General features: G+C 36.4%; 1 protein-coding gene across 1 annotated transcript in view; it reads left to right on the plus strand.

The window, feature by feature from the left end:
* Positions 1-23,907, plus strand: part of CCSER1 (coiled-coil serine rich protein 1) — a 573,345-nt gene extending 549,438 nt beyond the window's left edge. The window contains exons 9-10 of the mRNA XM_072117766.1: positions 2,055-2,144; positions 23,322-23,907. Of these exons, the coding sequence (XP_071973867.1) occupies positions 2,055-2,144; positions 23,322-23,438 (207 nt within the window). The 3' untranslated portion in view covers positions 23,439-23,907. The remainder of the gene's footprint in view (positions 1-2,054; positions 2,145-23,321) is intronic.
* Positions 23,908-24,472: the final 565 nt, after the last annotated feature.

Consider the following 24,472-nt stretch of genomic DNA (forward strand, 5'->3'; position numbering starts at 1 on the left):
AAATGGCAGCTTGTCATGCAGTAATAGAGTAAGTGGCTGCAGAGCTGGAATGGAGCTGCCAGATATTTTGGTGAAGACTTACAACAGAATATGTAAAGCTTGGGCCATTATTAAACTAACTACATAGTATGTTGTTAATATTTTTTAGAACATTATAATTCATATAATCCTGGTTATATCAGTTTTAGTAAATGACCGTCACAGTTTAAAGGGTTGCATATAAAGTAAATATCTCCTTGTGAGGGAACTTTCATGCATCTTAAGCATGTCTTTCTTAAGAAAAACTGTGGCCTAAATGCAAAAAAAATTTTAGTTCACCATGGATGTGTTGCATATGAATGTTTTCATGAATATAAAACTTATTTTCAATTTAGAGGAATAACTTCTGTGAAGTAAGTCAGCTACAATGTTTCTTCTGCTAGAGAAGAATGTCCTTCAAACTCCTGCTATAGCAAAATGTACCATGGACAACTCTAGGAAAGGTTCAGAGACATGGGTATTCTAGTATCGAAACAAACACAAAAAAACTAGCAACCAGTTAATTGTAAAAGTGTGCAACTTGGGAATTCAGATGGACATTTCCTCTCCATCTTCTATATGTGATATCCATAGGATCATGAAAAGTTAACACAGTAACCTCCATTACCAATATCATGTTTTATTATATTATCAGTAGAAAAGCATCTCATTTCCTTTAAGCTGGGAATTAAGAGGCCATTTTACAACAATGCAGATTGTATTAGGAGGTAGCACACAGTGTTATCATAGTAAATCTAGCAGGTTTTGTACCAGAGATGAGTCAGTCTCTCATTAGATATCATTGCATCCAGGTTCCACAACAAAGTGAAGAGGTGGTCCTCACTGAGCTAAGCCAATCATCCTACATTCTTGGACAGTCTTTCAATTCCTTGGAACACCTTCCCCCTGATACCCTGGATCCTCAGGAAGGTCAAGGTAGAAAAAGCCTGAGGTATCCATATAGTCCCATTCTTGCTGAGAAGGGCATGGGTTCTTCTACTCCAGTTATTAGAATTTAAACAACCTCAAACTTCACTTTATTGACATCAATGACTCATCACAGGAGGAATTCTACAGTCAAAGCCAGGTAATAAGATGTCAACAGAAGTGGAGAATGGAAGACCTCCTGTCTGCCATCTTTTTTCTTCTAAGGACACATTTGAAGTTCACAATTTTTAAAATCTTTATAAGATATCTAAATTAAAAGATTCTTTCCCTGGTGAAATTGTCCCAGTGTATACAATTTTCAAGGACAATGGATGGGCTTATTGTACGTGCTTCTTCACTTTCTCCTTACCTACTTTGCCGCTCATCCCTTTACACCACTTTTTTATTGTGAGAGGTGGAAAAATTCCAGTTCTTTTCCCTGTGCCAGGAATTGAGAGTTTTTTGTTCACTAAAAAGGCAAAAGGAATAGTAAATCTCCTCCCAATGTGCTAGTCATCCTCTTTATAATTCTCGAAGATCTTACTGCTTTTGAATTACTATTATTTACAGGCACTGTTATTGTGAGAATGTTTGCTAGTTTTATTAGCATTATAGAAAACCATGTAGATTTTCAAGGTGTCACTGTCATTTTCCAGGACATTAGACTGAGACTGAGGTGAAGCGCTGCTTTAATCATCTGCTTTTTTCAGTATTTACATTGCTAGATGTTCTTCAAAGGTGTTTTTCTGCATAAAAATAACAGTTCTGACACTTCTTTCTCGCTAAAGACCACTGACTGTTACAAACTGAGAATTGAAGCAGGTGTAGAGAAAACTGGGCATGTGAATATGCAATTGAAATAGTCACCTTTAGCTTTTGTAATTCCATGACAGCTTCTCTAAAGAGTAACAGCTGGTGATGCATAGTCAAACAGGGATAGATAGTGTAAATCTGAAAGGGATATCCATTGTTTTTGTTTTTGTATTGTGAAAACAAGAGTCAATATTTTCCAGCATGTGGTTTAAACAAAACAATAGAATACTGAACCAGTTGTATGCTGATGTATACAGCATCCTTTTTGACCTTTTGTTGATGCTTTTTTTTTACAGAAAACTGCTAGAACTTTACAGCCATCAAGTTTCTTGAAGCAAGACAAATATACCCAGACAGAGTCTTCAAACCATGAAGTAGTTCACAGTGTAAGTATCTATTTTAGACGTAGCAATATAATAACAGATTATGAAAGCACAGACTTTACTGAGCCTTACATTATTTAACTATGACCCTTTAAACAATCCATTACCCTATTAGTCTTATTATACTATAGGGGACATGATACATGTAGCATGTATTTATGCAGTTTTTTTTCTTTAGTTTTCGAGACCACGGGCTGCACTTTGTGCAGTGTACCTTGTGTATCTTTATTTTCCAGATGTTCCGCGTGAGATTTGCCTTGTGAATAATTTTTTTTCTCTGTCTTTGTGACTTTTCAGGCAGATTGTGTGCACTACTGAAGTACAGCTTCACAGTTAATTGCCACGCAAGGGCATTATGCTGCGTATGGCAGGATCTGGCATGTTTCTTTTTTTTTATCTTGGATCTTGTTTTAACATGTAAATTGTAATTAGTTTACACATTTTATATGTGTACAATTTTGCACATAAACCTGCTGGGCACTGAAAGTTTGTCCTGATTCTTTTTTTTTTATCTAGAATTTTTTGGATTCACAGTTACATCTAAATTCAAATTGCTTTCAATCATTTGTTTTGTTGCATAATCCCATGTTTTTGTAGGTTGTAATTTCCAGGTTTAGTAAATTTATGGGTGCCGTTCCAAGTAATGCATTTTTACAGTTTGTAATGCAGAAACAAATATGTTTTACATATTAATATGTGTTGGCTGGTTAGAAAGCATTTTTCTTCATTGCTGGAAATATAAACACATTCTGCTCATACTTCTAGCAATGGAGAAATATGTTTTCAAACCAGCCAAATGCATGGTAACATATAAAACACATTTGATTCTGCAACACAAAACTAATGTGTCGCCATCTCCCTAAGGCAGTGATGGCTAACCTATGGCACTGGTGCCAGAGGTGGCACTCGGAGCCCTTTCTGTGGGCACTCAGGCCATCACCAGAGATGACTCCAGGTATCTTCCTGCAGTCCCAGACAGCCCAGGACTTGCTGTGCACAGAGCTATTTTAAAGTGACAGCGCTACCTGGGACTATTTTCTGCTTTATTGGTGTCCTCAGGGGCTGGTATCAATGAAAACAGAGCAGGGAGTATAAATCACAAATTACATTTCTATGTTGGCACTTTGCGATAAATAAGCGGGTCTTTGTTGTAGTTTGGGCACTCGGCCTCTAAAAGGTTCGCCATCACTGCCCTAAGGGCTCAGTCAGAAGGCAGTCTGTGGGGATGTATATGCATAGATTCATATGTATAGATGGCAATGGCGACCCGGCGGCGGTACGGCGATTGGGCGGCGGTACACCAATCCGCACCATACATGGGGAAAAGATAGAGCATGCTCTATCTTTCCACATATCTGCGGCCGTGCACCGCTGTTTCCTATGGAGGGGGGAGGGATCACCTGCCGGGCATAACACTGTGTGAATGTTCCCGTAAGGCAGTGGCTGAGTACTTAAAAATCTAGGCCAAAATGTCCAGTAATGTCCACTCCTGTATAAAACGCCCTCACCTATTCACATGGCTTGTGTCAATGTGCATCTGAGATATTTGCAACAAAATGTCTAAGAAAACTAAAAAAAAACCCATGAACATAAAAAAGACCTACAAAAAGTCTCAATTATACAAAAAGAAACAAAGATACACATCTCCCTATGAGTTTTATTTTATTTCTTATCTTACAGAGCACTATGACAGAGTTTGACATGTATGCACCACTATTTTGACTTCATTTGATTAATTGTTAATTTCACAAGTCTAGAATTCCATTGTCCTTCTCCTAGGCCAAAACAGAAAAACAAAATTCACTTGTGAACCCAGCCTGATTTTTTTTCCTTGGCACCTATTGAAATGTCACCTTATTCTCCATAGATTATCTACAGTCCATTTATGGAATTAAAGAGAAAGAGGTTTGCCATTTTTTGCCAAGATTTGTGACTGGCACTATAGCTCATTCATGTTTTCTAATATTATGTTGTAATGCCATGTTAGAGTGGTAATATTTTAAAATTATATTGTAACTTTTTGCAGAAGTAACCAAACTAGAACTGTAATGTATTGATGAAATGCAGCCTCCTCCATCTCCTCTCCATCACTAATTGTCAGCTTTCTTTAGTATGGATGAAGGCTTTCATTAAGTGTCTTAAAAGTGCATTTATACAGATAACAGACACTGCCAATATCAGAGTCTCTGTCACTAGATGACACTCTGTTACCTAAGCCTAGATGTCCCTGATATTCATCATTATACACTTTACTATACACTTTACACCATTACTAGGATCTGTACTTCACTGGAACTTAATCAGTTAATTGCCTCATAGTCTCAGTTCAGTGATGACTAACCCAGATGGCAGTATCAGACCTGTGGTGATGTAAGAAGCATGTGATCAGTCACATGATTCTGACATCACCGCAGGTCCTGTAGTACATCTGGGAGAGGGGAGAGCAGTACGGAGGCTCCTCTCTGGGAGATTGGGTGCAGCTCTGTATCAGTGCATCACCCGATCTCCATTACAGCAGTCAGGAGGGTCTGGCAGTGCTGTATCCTCCTGACATTCGTGCTATAAGACGGAGGTAATTTTTAGCAAGATTTTTTCTTGCTGAAAAGTGAGTCTTATAGTCCAAAAGATACGGTAATCACTCAAATTAGTAGTCCTAGGTTAACTTTTCTAAAAGATACGGAATAATGGACAGCTACTATAGCTGCATTTGTGTTGGATTTCTCAGTCGGGACCAGCAGAGGTGACTGGCATACTACACCAAATAAGAATCTACTGCTTGTTTTACAGTGGTCTATATTTTTATTTATTTCACAATTCAGCATTTAGAAGGACTGTATGTTTCCATTGCCATTTACTTTGAAACACAAGGAAATATACTGAAATTTGATTTATATCTGTACAAAGTTAATTGCTTGTTTTACAAACCATTCCTTTGTAATTTTGGATTAGTTAAAGTTCAAATACATGGAGGTTGTCTTATTAAAATGTAAGCCATTTTATAATCAAATATCATTTGCACTCTCATTAACAATTTAATGATGGTATTAAGCTTGCAATCACTATAGTCCAAGTACTTTATACCCATATCATGTATTCTGAAATTTGTAACTTGGAAAGAAACCTTGTATTGATATTTAATTGAATGCATCAATGGGGAACTCTTCAAATGACTGTGCTAATGGAATAGGAACATTTCTGTGTCATTTACTTTCACTTCACCAGATCATATTTTGTGTCTAAAATAAAAAATTACAATGGAAATTACATGGACCTTTATGTGCTACAGAAGCAAAGCTCTAGCCAGCCATCTTTAAGAGTATTTTGATTGTACTAGTGTAACACACATAATTAAGAATGATTAGAAATTCTAAAATTCACAAATTGTAAACTTATAAACTGAGTATTTTATATAAATATGACATAGAGTATTTTGGTTTTATATTTGGAAGTAAGCACTTCAGGTCCAATATAAAATGAAGATGAGACTTTATTCCATGAGTGGCAACATTTCAGTGTCTGTACACTTTTATCGAACCTCAACACAAGGGTGTGAAAATGGATAGATAGATAGATAGATAGATAGATATGTTGAACTACACTAATACATATAAAGCAGCCAGTAAAACGATATGATGTTATAAGCACTATATTTTAAGGGAATACTCCGTTAAATGCAAATTAATACCAGCAGTTGAGGTCCTAATGTTTTAATAACCATTAATAATCAATGGGTAAATCAATTCTGCAGAAGGTGGATCAAACCAAATAATGAGATACGATGCAATAGGTTTATTGCAATAGTAAATTCAAAACGTTTCACTGTCCATACAGATTCACTTCTTCATAGAATGACACTACAACATTCAATCTAATGGCCATCAATTTTCCAGAAAAACTCGGATACAGTGAGTAATCGATCGCGAGGAAGCCATCTGACATACCTAATACGAACCAGTCCTCATTCCAAAACAAATCCCCATTTATACACCAGTTGTCCCACTGTTCTACACATATTTTATTCTGGTCTCCAGTGCTTTTTGGAGTAGTTCATGAAATGAGGTTCCACGTTATTCACAGAAAGATCATAAGATTTCTGTGAATCTAAAAAGATTCACATGAATGAAAACTGTTTTGGTTTATCGAAAAAGAACCCTTGGGTACTAGCCTATTTGACCTTTGAACCGAGTTCCTAAATATTATTCCTTTCTTGATATCAGAGAGAAAAAAAACATTTTAGAGAGTTGTCCAGAAATACGTGTCAAGAAAACTTGTGTTTTTCTGCCTAAAATGTGTTTTTTTTTCCTTAAAGGGGTATTCCGGGAAAATGAACGTCTGATACAAAAACCCATGATGCTATAAATAAATAATTGTAACAAAACTCAATGTCATTAGTCACAAAATGGAGCTTAAATAAATTTTATGATTCACAAAATTTTATGGCCTCTCTAAAGTTATCACCAAGATGGCTTCCTCTGGAAACTACAAGTCCCAAGATCCTTTAGTTCTCACTAACTCTTCCTCCCTCTTATGCTCTTCTCCTAGTGATGATATAACAGGTTTTCTTGCACTGTTACCATAGTAATGATATGTAACTGCCATCACCACTAAACTGGCCATACTGAATGCACTGCAACCAACCGACTACAGCCAAACGTAGTGGTGATCACATGACCCTGCCCAGACAGGTGCAGGACATGTGATGTGAAGATGTGACTAGCGGCCATCTTCTGTCCTATGTATGCTTTGCAACGGACGGTGAGGAAGAAATTAACGGACTGATTAATGGGCCAATAGCATTTTAATTCTTCATTACAGTCTATGTCCACAGCATTTTTCTGCTAAGGGGAGCAACATTTTAAATAACAACTAATTACACATTAGCTTATATTTTAAGGACCCATTTGTATATGAATTATGCTGATTCCTGGAATACCCCTTTAAATGTAACCTGTACATCTACCTTCCTACAGTATCACTTTGTACGCTTTGCTTTTTACCAGGATTGCTGTGCTGCACTGAACTTTCTGTTTCCACTTAACATAAAAGTTATTTAGTCCTGGAGAACTTGATATTGGACAATATGTTGTGAAAAAATAATATATTGGCAGCTTTGAAGACAATGTTTAATTTGCAAACCTAATTAGACAAAGCAAATCAGCATTTTCTTCCCACAAGATTAATTTTCACAATGATGTTAAAGGCTGCTAAATGTTTAATTGTTAAACTTTTTGCATTGAGGAATCATTTGACAGTTTTTTGTCAGTTTTCCAATGGGATATGCTATTGTGTAAAAAAGTTTCCCGGCAGAATACATCTACTCTCATTATCTTTTAGCAGAGTTTGATAGATCTCTGTGTGTTTTCTTATAATCACGCAGCCTATAAAATAAAAGCATTGTCCCATTCCTTGCCATTGATGCTGTGTCACATACATCAGTCTTTGTTTGGAGCATGTTGTTTGAAAGAAATTCTGGAATTCCCAGGGGTGAATGTTCCTTACATCTGTTAATATCCAGCAGAGCTTTATGTGGCCAGAAATGATAAAATGTCTTGACATACTCAAGAGCATATCTGTGGGATGTTATTTTAACTTGATTGCTCTCTAGTCAGTCTTATTGAATCTATTCTGTTCATTTATTTCTGTATGTGTGATAAATTTCACAGCAACGGCCTGTCAAAATGTATACTGGAGAGAAGTTAGTCCTGATACAATGTCACTTGGATTTGCTGTAGCATTTATTTGACGCTACCAATATAGAGAAACATGCATTCAGGCAGAATTCCATCAACATTTCATCTTGAATAGGGGGGCATATAATGTGTACTATGATAAAAGATGAAAAATGAATACTGAAAGCAGTCATATAACCAGAACGTAAATCTATAGGGCATTGCCAGCCTTGTCCCTGTATTAGTACTGTACATAAGAACATAAGAAGTGATAGCCTGGGTTGAAATCCCACCCAGGTTAACATCTGCAAAGAGTTTGTATGTTCTCTCCGTGTTTGTGTGGATTACCTCCGGGTCCTCAGGTTTCCTCCCACACTCCAAAACATACTGTTAGGTTGTTTAGATTGTGAGCCCCATGGGGTCAGGGACAATTTGGCATGCATTGTGCAGTACTGCGAAATCTGTGGGCGCTATATAAATAAAGAATTATTATTATTGACATTTTTATATTTTATTGTTCAAAAGTTTCAATAATAATAATAATGATACATGTAAATAAATAGGAAGATAAATAAGAAATTAAATAGAAAAATAAACTGTTGCCTACAGTAGCACTCAACACCGAGATTATTAGATGCTTCAAAAGAGGTATACATGGGCAATAAGAACTGATCTATACCACTTTACTAACTTCTGGTCAGACACCCAAATCACATAATTTATACAATATTAGCATTGGTACAGGGAAAAGAAAGAGGAAAACTTGAGAGGGCTCAAAGGCAAACATCTAATATAATTAACGAAATGGGTTGACCAGCGTACCCAGAAATATTTACGGAAAATGTTTAATCTACTTTATAGGATAGAAGTATGTGTGGGATGTGCTTTTCCTAGAAGAAATCCTCTTCTCAACTTAGAAGAGGAATCTTTACTGTTTACTGTAAAGATGAAACATTCCACCAGAAGCTGCAGCAGACTTTTCACAAAACAAGTTCAAAAGCAGTTGGGATCCTCATCATAAGTATAATAATGTTAACACCTTGTCACAATAGTGTAATAATATGTCGGCAGGCGGCAAGGGCAGTATAGGGAGTGCTCTCGGGATGAGTGTTTACTCTATATTGCAACTGTGGCGAACACCCTGATCGATTAAGGGTGTTAACTAGTGATGAGCGAGTATACTCGTCCGAGCTTGATGCTCGGTCGAGTATTAGCATACTCGGACCGGCTCGTTGCTCGGACGAGTATTTGCCCTGCTCGATAACGAGCATTTAATTTAAAAAAAAAAAGTAAAGAACAGTAAAAAAAATACAATTAAAACATTTAATTTAATCATTTAATTGAAGAACACTGTGCAGAATAGATTGCAGATGTTCGCGAACATCTGCGATCTGCTCCGGAGACACGCGTGCAGAGCGGTGTTCTCCGCAATAGTATTCGAAGAACAATATTTGTAGAGAACAACTTGCAGATGTTGTCAAACATCTGCAAGTTGTTCTTCACACATATTGTTCTTCAAATACTATTGCGGAGAACACCGTTCTGCACGCGTGTCTCCGGAGCAGATCGCAGATGTTCCGGAGACACGCTTGCACGGTGCAATAGTATTTGAAGAACAATATGTGTGAAGAACAACTTGCAGATGTTTCCAAACATCTGCAAGTTGTTCTTCACACATATTGTTCTTCAAATACTATTGCAGAGAACATCGTTCTGCACGCGTGTCTCCGGAACAGATCGCAGATGTTTGCGAACATCTGCAATCTGTTCTGCAGTGTTCTTTCACTCTGTTCTTTTAGTGAAAACATCTGCACTGAACAGTGCTCGTTCAGTTTTTAATTTTACTAAAAAATGCTCGGGTCTCCCATTGATTTCAATGGGGCTCGTTACTCGAAACGAGCACTCGAGCATCAGGAAATGTTCGGCTCGAGTAACGAGTACCCGAGCATTTTAATGCTCGCTCATCTCTAGTGTTAACCTGTTATTTTTCAACACATCTAAAATGTAATAGAAAAGTGATCAATAGGTCATACAGTTCCCAAAATGGTAGCAATGAAAATCATTGCAAAAATTACTTATTTCATAGCTCCATACACTGAAGTTTGAAAAATGTATTAGCATCAAAAGCTTTTACTTTCTTTAAAATCTATTATAATATAATAAATAAAGGAGAGGTGTCATTAAGTTGAACAGTGGATGCCCTAAAAGCAGAGTCAACAAAAAAAAGGCCCCACATCATTTTTTTGTCTATTTTAAAGCTATTGGATTTTTTTTCAGCTCCACTAGTAAGTACCATTTGTTTCACTGAAAACAAGCCCTCATACAGCTCAGTACAAAGAAAAATATAAAAGTGAAGGAGGGGAGCATAAAATGGAAACGCAAAAATTTAAAAAAGGCATAGGCAGGAAGGAGTTAAAAAAAAATTTTACTAAATTTTAGAAATTATTTGTAAAAATGGAACAAATTTGGTCATGTGAGATATCCGGACTGAACAGTTTCATTCTGGTCCCCAAGATGCCAAATCTTTTCCAGGGTTCACTGAACACTTAAATATAGCTATGTAATTATTTTTCCATTGTAGTGGATGTTTAGTTTACAGTGGACTTGTAAAATGTAAAAATAACTATTAATTTACTACCCCACCCATTTTGTGTTATCCTGACTCCCTTATTCTTAAGCTACAACTAGAAAAGTATAAAGATCTCTTACAGGTTAACATAAATTACAATGAATAGGTTAACTATTAACAATAAAATGTCTTGCTCCCCTTGGGCTCCTTTTTGTGCGGAGCTAGCTCTTTTTCACTCCATGAGACACCTTCGCGTTACATCTTCTTATACTACAACTAGAAAAGTATGAAGATCCCAGATGCATTTCCATTATTTACGGAGGTCTGTCAATGCATTGTATTCGACCAAGACTTTGGAGACAGCACTGCCGAAAAATTTTCAGAATTAATTTGACCTTAGAATATCTTCCAGCCTAAGAAGCCCCTCTGGGCTGATATGTCACATTGAAAGGATATGCTGAATATTTTATTACAGAAATTTCTGTTCACAAACACCTGCATACCAGGTATTACTTTATATGATGTTTTGATTACTGGAATCTTTACAAGTTGTATTAGACAAAACAACAGAAACCTTGTAAAAATATTAATGTGAATAATTCCTACTTTCTGGTTGTTTCTGTTAATTTTTTCTTTCTTCTTGTTGAGAGGAATAGTATGCTTAGAGTGATACTGTTTATGTATTACGATGTATGCCTTTTGCCAAACAGAAGTTTCCAGTCACACTCGTGAATAATGCTTTGTATCTTCTCAACTGTCAGACCTTTATATATGCACCCTTCCTCCATCCCCCTCTCTCGCTTTTATATTTTTTGTACTTCTTACAGTAACCAAAATGTTATCATGTGGAGTGAGTTTTAAGTGAGTTAATGGTTAGTATTATACTATATCCTTATAATTTTTTTGCTAGTATTTTTGCTTACTCTACGAATGTTAAAGAGAACTTGTCAGGCAAATTAACCCCCAAAGCTAAATATATTTTCATAAACTGCCATTATAAAGCATCTCTCCTATCCCTACATTGTCCACCTACATGCCTGTTAACTCAAACTCTCAGTTGCGAAGATGGGTTCAATGAGTCATTATCATATTCAGCAGTCCAGCTTATTCATGAGTGTGAGGCACAGCCACAACCCCCAGTGCTTGACTGACTGCCTGTATAATGATGTGACACTTCTGGTGCTGGCTTCTCTATGTGCTTCCCGGTGCTGGTGGCCATGCCCCCTGCAGCCTGTGTGTGGGAGATACTTCTATACACATGGCTGACATCCTGTGTAATGATGTGACACTCCTGGTGCTGGCTCCTCAATGTGCTTCCTGGTTCTGGCGGCCATGCCCCCTGCAGCCTTTGTGTGTATGAGATGCTCCTATACAGATGACTGGCGGCCTGTATAATGATGTGAAACTCCAGGTGCTGGCTCCTCTACGTGCTTCAAGGTGCTGGTGCCCCCTGCAGCCTGTGTGTGTATGGGATATACATCTGCTACAGGATGCAGCCATGTGTATAGGAGAAGAGAGATCTCAGGGGCTTCCCAAGCTAACATCTAGTTGATGTCTGTGTCTCTCACAAGCAGCAGATAAAGCACAAACACAAGCAATGCTTTACTGTACATGACACACAGACATGAGCAGACGGAGGAGACGGGTGGGGTAACAGGGTTGACATCACTTTCTCTCTCCATGTGCCCTGGCTCATTCACATAATAAAGAAAAGATGATTTTAGAATGTAATATAATAATAATGTATGAATTAAATAGGCTGGAATGGGATCCTTGTGAGCTTCTCCAACAGGTAGAGGTGACAGAATTGGTTACAGAGACCTGATGACAGGTGTCCTTTAAGTAAAATTAGTTATTGAATTAACTGGAATGTTTTATACATGGTCACATTCTACTGTATAAGAAAGTATTTTATTGTGGGAGTGCAGTATTTATTTCAAAATCTTGTTTTCATATTGAGGTGATATAAAATAAAATAACCATCTTCAGATATAAACCTACAAGCTACTGTTAAGTATGAAAAGAATTCAAGTATGAAATGAATTTCAAGATCATGACCATTGAATAACAGCAATGATATTGAGTATTAAGGAAGGTCCTTAAGGGTATTTTTAGACTGATAAACTAACTTTACTACCTTTTTTTAATTAACACCTCACATATAAACCCATAGAGGAAACAATGTAAAATTGCAAAACGTTATTGAGTCTGTCTTTCCATTACTAATAGTGTATGTAGGACAACCTATTTGCTTTGAGGTTAGTATTATTCCCTTTGCACTCTATTTAATCTAAAAATACTTAATTTAGCACCCCATTCCCCCAACATCCCCCAACACTACTCTAAATTAGGATGTAGTTTTCTTCAACTGAAATTTTCAATAATTGCATTTTAATCAATGTATTTGAATATGTTTACATTCCAAGTTGATTACATCCAGAAATATTAAATAAATCAGTTATGATAAACAATTACTCATTAACATAAAGTAGCATTTTGCTTATTATACTGCACATTGGATGGACTACCCTGATCGATATGTACCGTATCGAATGTTGTGGGCGTCTCTTCTGTGAATGTGGGTTTCATTGCATCTCTATCTAATATTTTCTTAGTACACTACTATTTTTACTTGTTCTCTCTAATTTCCAGTTCTGTATACAGTATATTATAGTTTTATTCAGGATATAAAGACCAAATTTACTGTCTTGTATTTTTTAAATGAATTTTTTTTAGTGAACTGACCTTTATTTTTCTGATTAAGAAATCTACATGAAAAAAGTGACTAGATTTTCATGGCTCTACTTTTTGTTCTATACCATGCATAAAGTAACAAAAAAGTATACACCCAGAAAATAAAAAATGTATATAAAGTATACAAAAATACATTTGTGCACTCAACATAGACTGTATTCCATACAATGGGAATTCTTGTGATTATTTATTACATATTATTATTTAAACATAGACTTTATTACATACAATAGCAATTCTTGCTCACAATGATCTGGTACAATTGAGTCCGTGATTGTATCTACATATTATGCACATAGGGATGTAAAATATGGCCTAGTACAATTCTAGAGGTTCTTTTTGTTCATATCTTAAGTTAGATTATTGCCAGGGGCAATAAAAGTTTAGGTAGCTGTAGGTTATTACTCACTTTTACATTTTTCATTGGGTAGTTAAGAAACTAAACTTTATTGGAAACAAATTTTATTTAAATTGCTTCCTTATATGGCTCAAAGTACCTTTTAGTGCATAGTAATATCTCCCCGCAGCTTATATTTGGGAGTAGGGTTTTAATTAAAATGAAAACTGCTGTAACATTTGCCTTGCAGCTAAAGCATTGATTGGTTTACCTTTTGACAAAAGCTATCAGCATTTTGAGTGCAAACCAATTACTTAAATGGCGATTAGATATAGAGTTATATTAATGTCTATGCAATGTAGAACCCAGTTTGGTATGTAGTCCTAGAATGGCTAGAGGCAATCCTTGTTCTATTGGTTATTACTTCATATCAAACAATTAAGTGTTGGAAAAGACTTATTTTCTGAGAAATGCTAATAGCACCAGAAATAATTTCTAGCCAAGCATGGCAATTTTGTAATATGACAATTGCACTTCACTTTCATACACTTGTTTATACAAAATTATACAAAACTATATTTTCTATAGTCTAAAAAAAGAGACACGTGAGATCAAGTAAATGTCACCCCCTACCCTTCTTGTCGGGCCAAAACAAATACTTACCAAAAAATGGCATGAGTTGTTCCCCGAGATCTGTGTGAATTTGTTATTCCAATTGAGTCAGATCAAGCACACAGTAGAATTCCTATGCCATAAGCATGATGGCAAAATTATCAATAAAATTCCTTTACATATTTAGTGGTGCATGTTTATTACAGTTTGTTACAAAATATTTTAATTAATTATTTAAAGTCTATGTACTATTTATTTATTTTACAACATGACCCTTTAAATCACATATTTATTGATCATTATGTGGGGCTGCACACAATCCTGATAGCAAAGTTAAAGGTTTGGTTTTGAGAGGGGCAGGTGTTAAGTCTGACTCCAATTACTGTAGCGCAGGTTAGAAGGAAATTGGTTGACCAAAGAGCAAAGAAAATAGCAAAAGGGCACATATATCTATTTTGCCAGTTTCAGGCGCTATTCCTCTTGCGAGTAAATTGAAAATCTATTGTATTTCAATAACCCCTTTAAAAACTCAGACAGAGAAGTTTTGGGTTTTAGCTCCTTTTGGAATGTAATTTCTATAGATAAAATATCCAATACATTTCTGTTTCCGCAATGTGTGGTATAATTCTAATTGTCCCTTTACTTTAATATTTATTTTAGTAAAACAAATTTTAACTTGTTTAGTTTATGTTTTAGTTATCTTGCATCCAAGAAAAATATTTTAAATTCTTGTACAAGAAAACAGAAAATCACTGGATAGAGCAGGAATAATAAAAGTCTAGTGGACCAGTAAGTCAATAAGATCCGTTTCCAAAATTGAACATCAATTTCAATGCAGCAAGCTAAGCACCTAATTTGTATTTGATATTCAACTGAGTTCCATTCAGCAGATGTTGGGCAGAAAATGGATTGGTATGTTGAATTTAGACATGCCTGATCCTTAAAGGGGTATTCTCGTCTGGACATTCACATTCAGTTTGATAAATCTGCTATATATAAACATTTCTTCAATTGGATGTTATTAAAAAAAATGTTTCTGTGTGGAGATAATTTCTCATAAATGTAGTCATTCTGTCCCTTAGAAACCAGATAGCTTCCTCGGATACGACCACGTCACACTCTGGCAGTGGTGGCCAGACTTGCGCTATTGAGCCCTGCCTGACCTACTGGATTCAGCGATCATTACCACAGGACGGCTGTGGGACATGCAGTAACTCCCGGACATTTCTTATACAATAACCTTTTTGTTTATTTGTGCAATCCCTCCAGCAGAGGTGGCCGTATCCGAGGAAGCCATCTCGTTTCTAAGGGACATCATGACTACATTTATGAGAAATTATCATCCCACGGGAAAATTTTTTTAATAACATCTAATTGAAGAAATGTTTATGTATGGCAGATTAATGAAACTGAATGTAAGTGCCCAGACGAGAATACCCCTTTAATTTTGAACTCAGAACAGAACAGATGGATGCTCGATTGCATCAAATTTGAGCAGAATAAAATAGTATTTACCTTTGACTGAATAATCTGCTGCAATTTTTTCAATGTTTACCGTATTTTTTGGATTAATAGACGCACTTTTTACCAAGAAAAAAATCTTGCTTAAAAGTGCCTGCTTCTTATAGACCGGAGGTCAGGAGGATTCAGCACTGCCAGACCCTCCTGACTGCTGTAATGGAGATTGGGTGATGCCCTGATATAGAGCAGCACCCAGTCTCCCAGAGAGGAGAGCCTCCACACTGCTCTCCCCTCTCCAGGGTGTCCTACAGGATCTGTGGTGATGTCAGAATTATGTGACTGATCACATGCTTCATAAATCACCACATACTGCTGAGAATGGGGTCATACTGTCCTGGGACAGGGTAAGATGAAGGGGAAGAGGGAAATAGAAGAAGAGGGGAGGGTGTGTTTGTGTGTGCGGTGGGGGTGACTGTACGAATGATGGGGGGATGAAGCAGTGTTGTGTGTGTAAATGTATGGATGAAGCAGAGTTGTGTGTGTAACTGTATGGATGATTCAGAGTTATGTGTGTAACTGTATGAAGCAGAGCTGTGTGTGTAAATGTATGGATGAAGCAGAGCTGTGTGTGTAAATCTATGGATGATGCAGAGCTATGTGTGTAACTGTATGGATAAAGCAGAGCTGTGTGTGTAATTGTATGGATGATGCAGAGCTGTGTGTATAAATGTATGGATGATGCAGAGCTGTGTGTTTAAATATATGGATGTAGCAGAGCTGTGTGTGTAACGGTATGGATGTAGCAGAGCTCTGTGTGTAAATGTATGGATGATGTAGAGCTGTGTGTGTAACTTTATGGATGATGCAGAGCTGTGTGTTTACTTGTATGGATGATGCATAGCTGTGTGTATAAATGTATGGATGTAGCAGCACTGTGTGTATAACTGTATGGATGATGCAGAGCTGTGTGTGTAACTATGGATGATGCAGGGCTGTGTGTAACTGTAAGGATGATGCAGAGCTGTGTGTGTAAATGTATGGATGTAGCAGAGCTGTGTGTGTAAATGTATGGATGTAGCAGTGCTGTGTGTGTAAATGTATGGATGATGCAGAGCTGTTTGTGTAACTTTATGGATGATGCAGAGCTTTGTGTATACTTGTATGGATAATGCAGTGCTGTGTGTGTAAATGTATGGATGGAGGAGATCCGTGTGTGCTGTGTTTTAATTTGACCAACATGGATATTTTAATTGGTGTAAAATATATTTTTCCTTTTTTGGAAGCCTAAATCTGGGGTGTGTCCTATAGTAAGAAGCGTCTTATAGTCCGAAAAATACAGTGTACCCTTTTTCTATTTTATCTTTATGTGACTTGATGTGACCCTATTATTATTATGTGACCCAATGCATGAACAATACAGAATGGGGAAGATTTATCAAGCTGTCTGAAAGTCAGAATATTTCTAGTTGCCCATGGCAACCAATCACAGCTCCCCTTTAAAATATTCATGAGCAGTGGTAAAATGAAAGCTGAACTGTGATTGGTTGCCATGGGCAACTAGAAATATCCTGACTTTCAGACAGCTTGATAAATCTGCCCCAATATGTCCTATGTAAGTATGAAAAAAGTAGCTGCTTCTACATAGGCACGGTGACCCTTACCTTCAGAGACCACGACAATTACATAGGTTCTACTTCTAATTAATACTCTCAGTCTAGCCCATTAAAACAGTAATACCAAAAGAAAGTTGACAGACCATAGTAAGTCAGATCCACTTTGTATGTGAACTAAAAACAAGAAAAAAACTAAACTTAGTAGCGGCAAAAATGTTAGCATAATATATCTTGATCCAAATATCCTATTAAAGGGGTATTTCCACGAAGACAAAATTCTTAAATACATTCAGGATAACAAAATAGCACATTCTCTAATTCACTAAAAATACAGCATTTCAGAGATATAATTCCAACCTGTCTCTAACAGGCTGTTCGCAATTTTCATTGTCCCTGGATCTGACCGTATATCTTCTGACTATGTTCGGACAATTCCCTCTAGCTTATTTTGCACTGCTGCAGAAGTGGTAGGAGGCAGAAAGCATGTTACAGACAGAGGCACTTCCTGGTTCATCAGCCACATGCCTACTCTGTTTGCAGCTACAGCCTGGAGAGGAGAGAGAGATTAGAAGCTCTACAAACAAGATAAGCTCTGTATCCAAGGCAGTATCCAGTTAGATGAGGCAGCAGAGCTTAGTGTTGTATTGTGTTTTATATCCATCTCTGACTCCATGACTCTTATCTGTCTGATTTTCTTTTTCTATGTGTCATATAATAGTTGAATGTTCAGAAGTTAAATAAAAGTGTAGATAAACTATGTACCCGGATGACCTAAGCACATTGCCAGTACAAAGCATCTCATAGCACTTTCATGAAGTGTCTGCTTAGAGAGTCCCCGCCCACACTTTTAGAACAACCATCACTTAAAATGCTTAAAATGTGAGAACTTTACTTTCATTGGCATTAAAAAAAAAAGATTTTTTTTGTGCAACTTTCATTAAGTTAAAAAAAAAAAGATTTTTTTAGTGCAACCAACTCAAAAAATGTCCTGCCCTTGCATTTTTTATATCATGTGTCCAGGATTATTGCTTTGCTTCTAGGCTTTATCTGGCTTAAATGCCTTTGATATATTGGGATAAACAGCTTGGATAAGTTAAAGGGGTGTTCCCATTTCAGCAAATCAATGTCATTGTTTGTATTATTAACATTTATACAATTTTCCAATATGCTTTCTGTATCTATTGCTCACAGTTTTCTAGATCTCTGCTTGCTGCTTGCTGTCCTTCTATAGAAAGCTTCTATGTTACCTCCAGTGGACAGAAATCTGACCATGGTCACACAGGTGCACGACTCGTTATATTATAGAAAGTAATCAGAGATGTGTGATATAATGAGCCGTGCATCTGTGTGACCATGGTCAGATTTCTGTCCACTGGAAGAAAACATAGAAGCTTTCGTTAAAGTGACAGCAAGCAGAGATCTAGAAAACCGTGAGGAAGTGATACAGAAAGTATATTAGAAAATGTTATAACTTTTTTATAAAACAAACAATAAGTTAATTTGCTGAAATGGGAATACCCCTTTAAGTAAAAGAAAAGGACAATAATCTTTGCATTTTGACGACGTTTGAAAAATCAATTCTATTAACTATATTGTATTATATGCTAACAAGAAGTTATAAAATAAGCACCGACTTATGGAGAATTTCTTACAAACAATTAATTTGGTAACTCAAACTCTTTAATTCTTTAATGTCTTGCCTCAACGTGGAACATTATTCCAATTATGCAGATGCTGAATTTCCTGATGTAAAGTAATCCAAAAAACACAAAATCCTCTTTAACGAATATTAAGCCGTGTCTGGTGTTTTACATTTAACATTTCAATCAAGTTGCAGCAGAAATATTGCCCTGTATTAAATCACAATTGATGATGGGGTTACATCAGTTGAGCAAAATGATAGACACTAAACAGTTCAGTGATTTTTTGGAATGGAGAAATCAAGGTAAAAATAAAAATATTAATATAAACATGTAAAGTCTTTCCAGAATAAAGGTTACCAAACTTGCCCACCTCCGCGCTTCACACGTGATTATAGTGTGTAATCGCTGCATCCAATCATCAAGTGCAAAAGAAATTCCAAGCCCCCTAGCTGCAGGTACAACCAAATCTTCAATTTACAATAAAGGAAAACAGCACTTCTTTAAAATCTTTTTTGTTCCATTTAATTAGTTACAAAGTGCATACATATAAAAAGCAGCATCGCGTTTGCTGCTAATCATATCTATGCACCTTGTAACAAATTTAACGGAACAGTAAAGATGACAACATTTTATAGAAGCTTACAGTCTATGAGGATTAGCAGGTGGCACCAGAGGTATAAGAGATTTTATAATGGTCCAGCCATTCTTCATAAGGGAACAAATTAGAAAAAATTTAATACATAAAATTTCTGCTGCTTGAACCAGCCATCTTATATCCAAATCAAAGGTGAATGGGACTGCAGGGAAGCCTGGAGCTTAGTATCTATCTTGTGTTTGGTGGGTAACAGATGGACATATGATGGGTTAGTAATCTTAGTAACATAGTAAAGATAGTTGACATTTCATGCAGTTAGCTTGTGTGATAGGCTTACATAGAGAGATGGGTTTTAAGTGCACATTTGAAACTTGAGAGGTTGGGTACTGGTCTCATAGTCCAGAAAACGTCATTCCAGAGAATTGGTGCAGCTCGGGAGAAGTCCTGTAGATGTGTGTACCTGTCATTAACGGGATATTCCCATTTCAGCAAGTAAATGCTTTTGTTTGTTCAATGAAAAGGTATATGCATTTTCAATATACCTTCTGTAAAAAATTCTCATATTTTCCCAAATCTAATGCTTGCTATCATCCTATAGAATTAATTGTTTAATTCTTGTGGACAGAAAGAAATCTGTCCATGGTCATACAGGTGCACTGCTCATTATTAGGGATGAGCAGACCATTTTAAATTGAAAAATCCAGTTGTGACTGGAACTTCATAATTTTGGGTCATCATGGAAACAAGAATTAACAATATAGCCCCCTTGTGTAGACACCATTGATAACTCTAACAGTTGGTCTTTGCAGCCTGGGGTCAAGGTTCAGCATACAGAGAGCTTCACCAGAGGTCACAGTAGGCATACAGGTCTGTCTAACTTGGGGTGATTTGTATTCTGCGGGCTGCTAGTACTCTGGTATTCTTACATTTTGCCTGCATGCAGACTATTCTTCTGCCTTGTTGCTGTGTGCTGTTTTTGGCCTTTGTTGTGTGTCAGTTCTGGTAACTGTTTTTGTATGTTTGTATTGTCTTGCCTTTGTCTCCATGGTGTGCACTTTCCCACATGAAGGGACTAGTTGTCCCTTACCGCCTAGGGTAAATGAGGCAAGTACGTTGGGACACCAAGGAAGGGGGTTTAGTCTTAGGGCTCACTGTATCAGTCTGTGTCATCAGTTGGTTCCAGATCCTGCGTTATAACAAAGCTAAAATACAAGTGACATATGAAACACTTTACACTCATTGATTTGTTTTAACCTAAAGGAATTTAGTTCTTGGCCACATTTAATAATTTAATCATTTAATAATATATTATTTATTTCATAGAGACTCTTATATTATGTATAGATTTGTTAATTACCTCTACTTTTTGCCCAACAGTGTCATATCAAAAAGAAGCCCTAAATTCCTAAAGCTGAAAACACTAAATGGTCAAATTCCCATATAATTTACACATTTGCAGGAGTATTTTACTTAATGTCAAGTATCAATAGCTTTGTTAATTAATACCCTATTGCTCATGTAGTAGTTTTCTCAAGAAACCTACTTAGTTCTATATCCCAAACAGTGTACATTTAACAAAAGTAGCTGGGTAGTCACACAGACTCACATAGGCTGAATATACTTTTGTGAAAGAGGCAGGCCCATCAAGTCATTGAGGTTTATTCTGCGAATTGTATTCATTCGGTATTGATTTAGAGGAAGGCATGGAGTTATACCAAACCTCTAGATACAACAAACAGAACATATTCTTGGATCAGCATTCAAACTTTGGAACATGCAATGTCTGATTTTGCTGATCACAGTCTACAGCAACAGTAAAACCTTTTCTTTAGGTGTAGAAGATGTTCTGTTATAACCGTCAGAGGCTTTAGTTCAAAAAGACCTTTTTAAAAAAGACTTGTAACATGCCTGTTCAAATGTTTGAACATTAAATCGCCTTGCAGACATTTTCTTACCAAATGAACTTTTTAGTCTATTATACCCATTTCCTTTACTCTCTCATTGTCATCCTCTGTAATTAACACAACAGCCGTATCACCTTCCAGAATCTGGTTATTTAAGCCTCTGGCTGTAGTACAGAATACATGTGCTTTATGTACAAGTCCTTATTGCTAAACCTTTTTTCCCTGCATATTTTTTGTAAAATAAAAGCCAAAAACACCCATAAAAATGGTATGCAGATTCTGTCTAGACTCTAATTCTGCTTCGTCGCTGTGTTGCATTATAGTTCCTGGTCCATCGTTATGATTATTATCCAGTGCATTGTAATTGCTAACGTGTGAACTGTTTTATGGATCACAAGGGCACAGTGGAAAGTTGTCATAAACCATGAAGTTTTCTTCAACTTATATTTCCAGCTCTTTGCTGCAGAATTTTACTATAGAATAATAAAATATTAGTGCTTCAGAAGAATGAAGAAAACAGGTAACAGATCAGCATCTGACTCCAGATACAGAGTCTTCCATTCCCCAGAGCAGTTACAAACAAATGCATTTCCTTTTGCCCTGGGGAACCTGACAGCTACTCTTATTCTCTGCTGTTAGACTTTTTTGCTACGGCTTTTCTTTTAGTGTTAGTGACTGCCGGCATCAGTTTGCTTTGGTATGTCTCAATGAGCTGCCTGAATCCACAAGTACTTTAGTACAATGCCTGCATATTAATGCTCTACAATGAAGTCTATAAATATGGAATGATAGCCCAAAAAGTCTTGGTGGCATTCTTTTTTAGTCTTAAAGGGGACAGAGATGTATGATTATTGTTTATATTGTGTTGACACCTGACTATATCACTTATTTAGAAATAGACTAAATGATTTTCATTTTAGAACAACAGAAATTGTTAAATGTAATAGAATTGTAATACAGTTAACCACCAGGACATCTTCACATTGCATGGCAAATCCAATCAGTGTGCCTTACGTGTCCAGTACATACAGGACCCCTTCAAGAATGCGCTACCTCTGAGCCCTGTGCAATGGCCACTTTAAATGAAGAGGTAGCTGGACATGTACGACTCTCTCTATTCATTCCTATGGGAGTTACAAAAACTCCCACACTACCTATTGTTATTTTTTCCATTAATGTCCTGAATATCCTGTTAAAGCACATTTACCACCAGGATGAAGGATTGTAAACCAAGCTCACTTACATACTGGTGTGTGTCCCCTCTGGCAGGTTCTGCTTTTCTTGTAGTTTCTTGCCCTTGTTTTTAAGAAATAAATGTTTTAAAAAGTATGCAAATGAGCCTGAGTGGCTCCAGGCATCTATGGAGCCCAGAGCCCCTCTGGCTCATTTGCATCATTTTTATATTTTTTTGGGAAAAACAAGGTCCTAAGAAACTATAAGAAGAGCAGAACCTGCCAATGGGGACACACACCAGTATGCAGTAAGCAGTACAACATCTTCAGTAGAAAGTGTGACACAAGGTTTATTACCGCAAGGATATATCATGGTATGATGGAATACCATTTAATGAGTGAACTGGTGAGGACAGATAATCCTATATATTCGTCCCTGGATAGGTGCTCAAAATATGATATTTGCTCACATTTCATGTGATGGCCAGCAGCTATCTCTCTATAATCAGTTGCTATATAGTAAGATATCATGAACTGTGCTTGAGTAAAAGTGATCTATTAGATACTTTTGGAGGCTGTCATGCATATAACACCTTAAGATTTGGGTGTAATCAATCTCCAGGATTTAATGATTAGTGGGAATCAGACTTCTGGGACAACTGCCAATTCAATTGACCGATTCCTGATTGAAAGACATTAGATATAACTATAGGGCTCTACGTTTATAAGCAGCATTAATGCAGCACTGCTACCCTTCATTCTTAGGATTATGGGATTTTGGCAGTGTGACCCCTACTGATAAGAAAGTGATTTTGTGTTTAATGTTTTCCTTCTCTTTTTTTTCTATTAAGGTCCAGAGGAATACTGCAAGTACAGAAGGCTCCCTCTACAAAGCTATCAGACCTGTTCATTGTTTCCAGCATTATCAGTTCAAAACCAACATCTGGACACAAGACGCTTTACACTAATGTATTCAATTAAGTATCATTAAAATGTAATAAGCTCCGGTTACAAGACAATAATGTAGTCACAAATGATGCTGCTAAACTGCAGTTTTGCATTATCTTGAATGAATATACTCCTTTTTGACATTGGTGTACAGATATATTTTCAATGCAAGGACTTTAATAACAAAATTAGTGGGTATTACCCCCTGGGAGTTACATTTTTATATAATAATTTAAAATACACAAGGACCATGCACTTGGACCAGTAGGCGGCACATTGTTTTGAAAGGCTTTTTTCACCTTTCAAGTGCACCAAATATTTTCTGTTAATCATTGACAATTTGTCAGCAAAATGATGTGCTGTCTAATCTGATTTTGTTAAATTATTTTCTAAAATGTTTTATGTTTATTCCTATAATCTGTCCAAAAAATAACTGTACAATTCAATTGCTAAATTATACCATTAAACGTTTAACTTGGTAAAACTTAACCAATGTTTCAATTATTATTTAAATCTATAAGGTATGACGTACAAGGTAAACACATTCGGTCATTCGGCCTTTATTTTAATTTTATTTTAAACTTGTCTTTTTTTCTAAAAGAATATCAAATCACCCGTTTAGCATAAGGAAATTAAATGCATGGTTTTTCGTTAAAGGGGTTGTCTAATTTTAATGTCTAACTTCAATTCATTTAATTCATGAAGAAGCTGCACTCCTTCTAGTGGATAAAAATCAAGTGATGGACACTGGTCCAAGGTTCATTGTTAATAAATAGTAATCAGTTCCTTGCACCAGATCTGTGTAACTTTACATTACCATAGAGAGATTTTCATCCATTGGAAGTAAACTCAAAAAAATCCTACTTAATGAAAGTAAACAGAATTCTAGATGACAGTGAAGAATTGAAACAGAAAGTATATTTGAAAATGTTCACAGCAGGATAATAGAAACAAAACAAGGCCTAGGAATGGGGATCTAGGATCCTGGACCACAATCTTTTTACCTTATGTTCACAAGGAAGGAGGTGGTGGTGGTGTTTTACTGCTAATGTTG

The sequence above is a fragment of the Engystomops pustulosus genome, chromosome 1 (assembly GCF_040894005.1).
Source record: "Engystomops pustulosus chromosome 1, aEngPut4.maternal, whole genome shotgun sequence".
In the NCBI taxonomy this organism is placed as follows: Eukaryota; Metazoa; Chordata; class Amphibia; order Anura; family Leptodactylidae; genus Engystomops; species Engystomops pustulosus.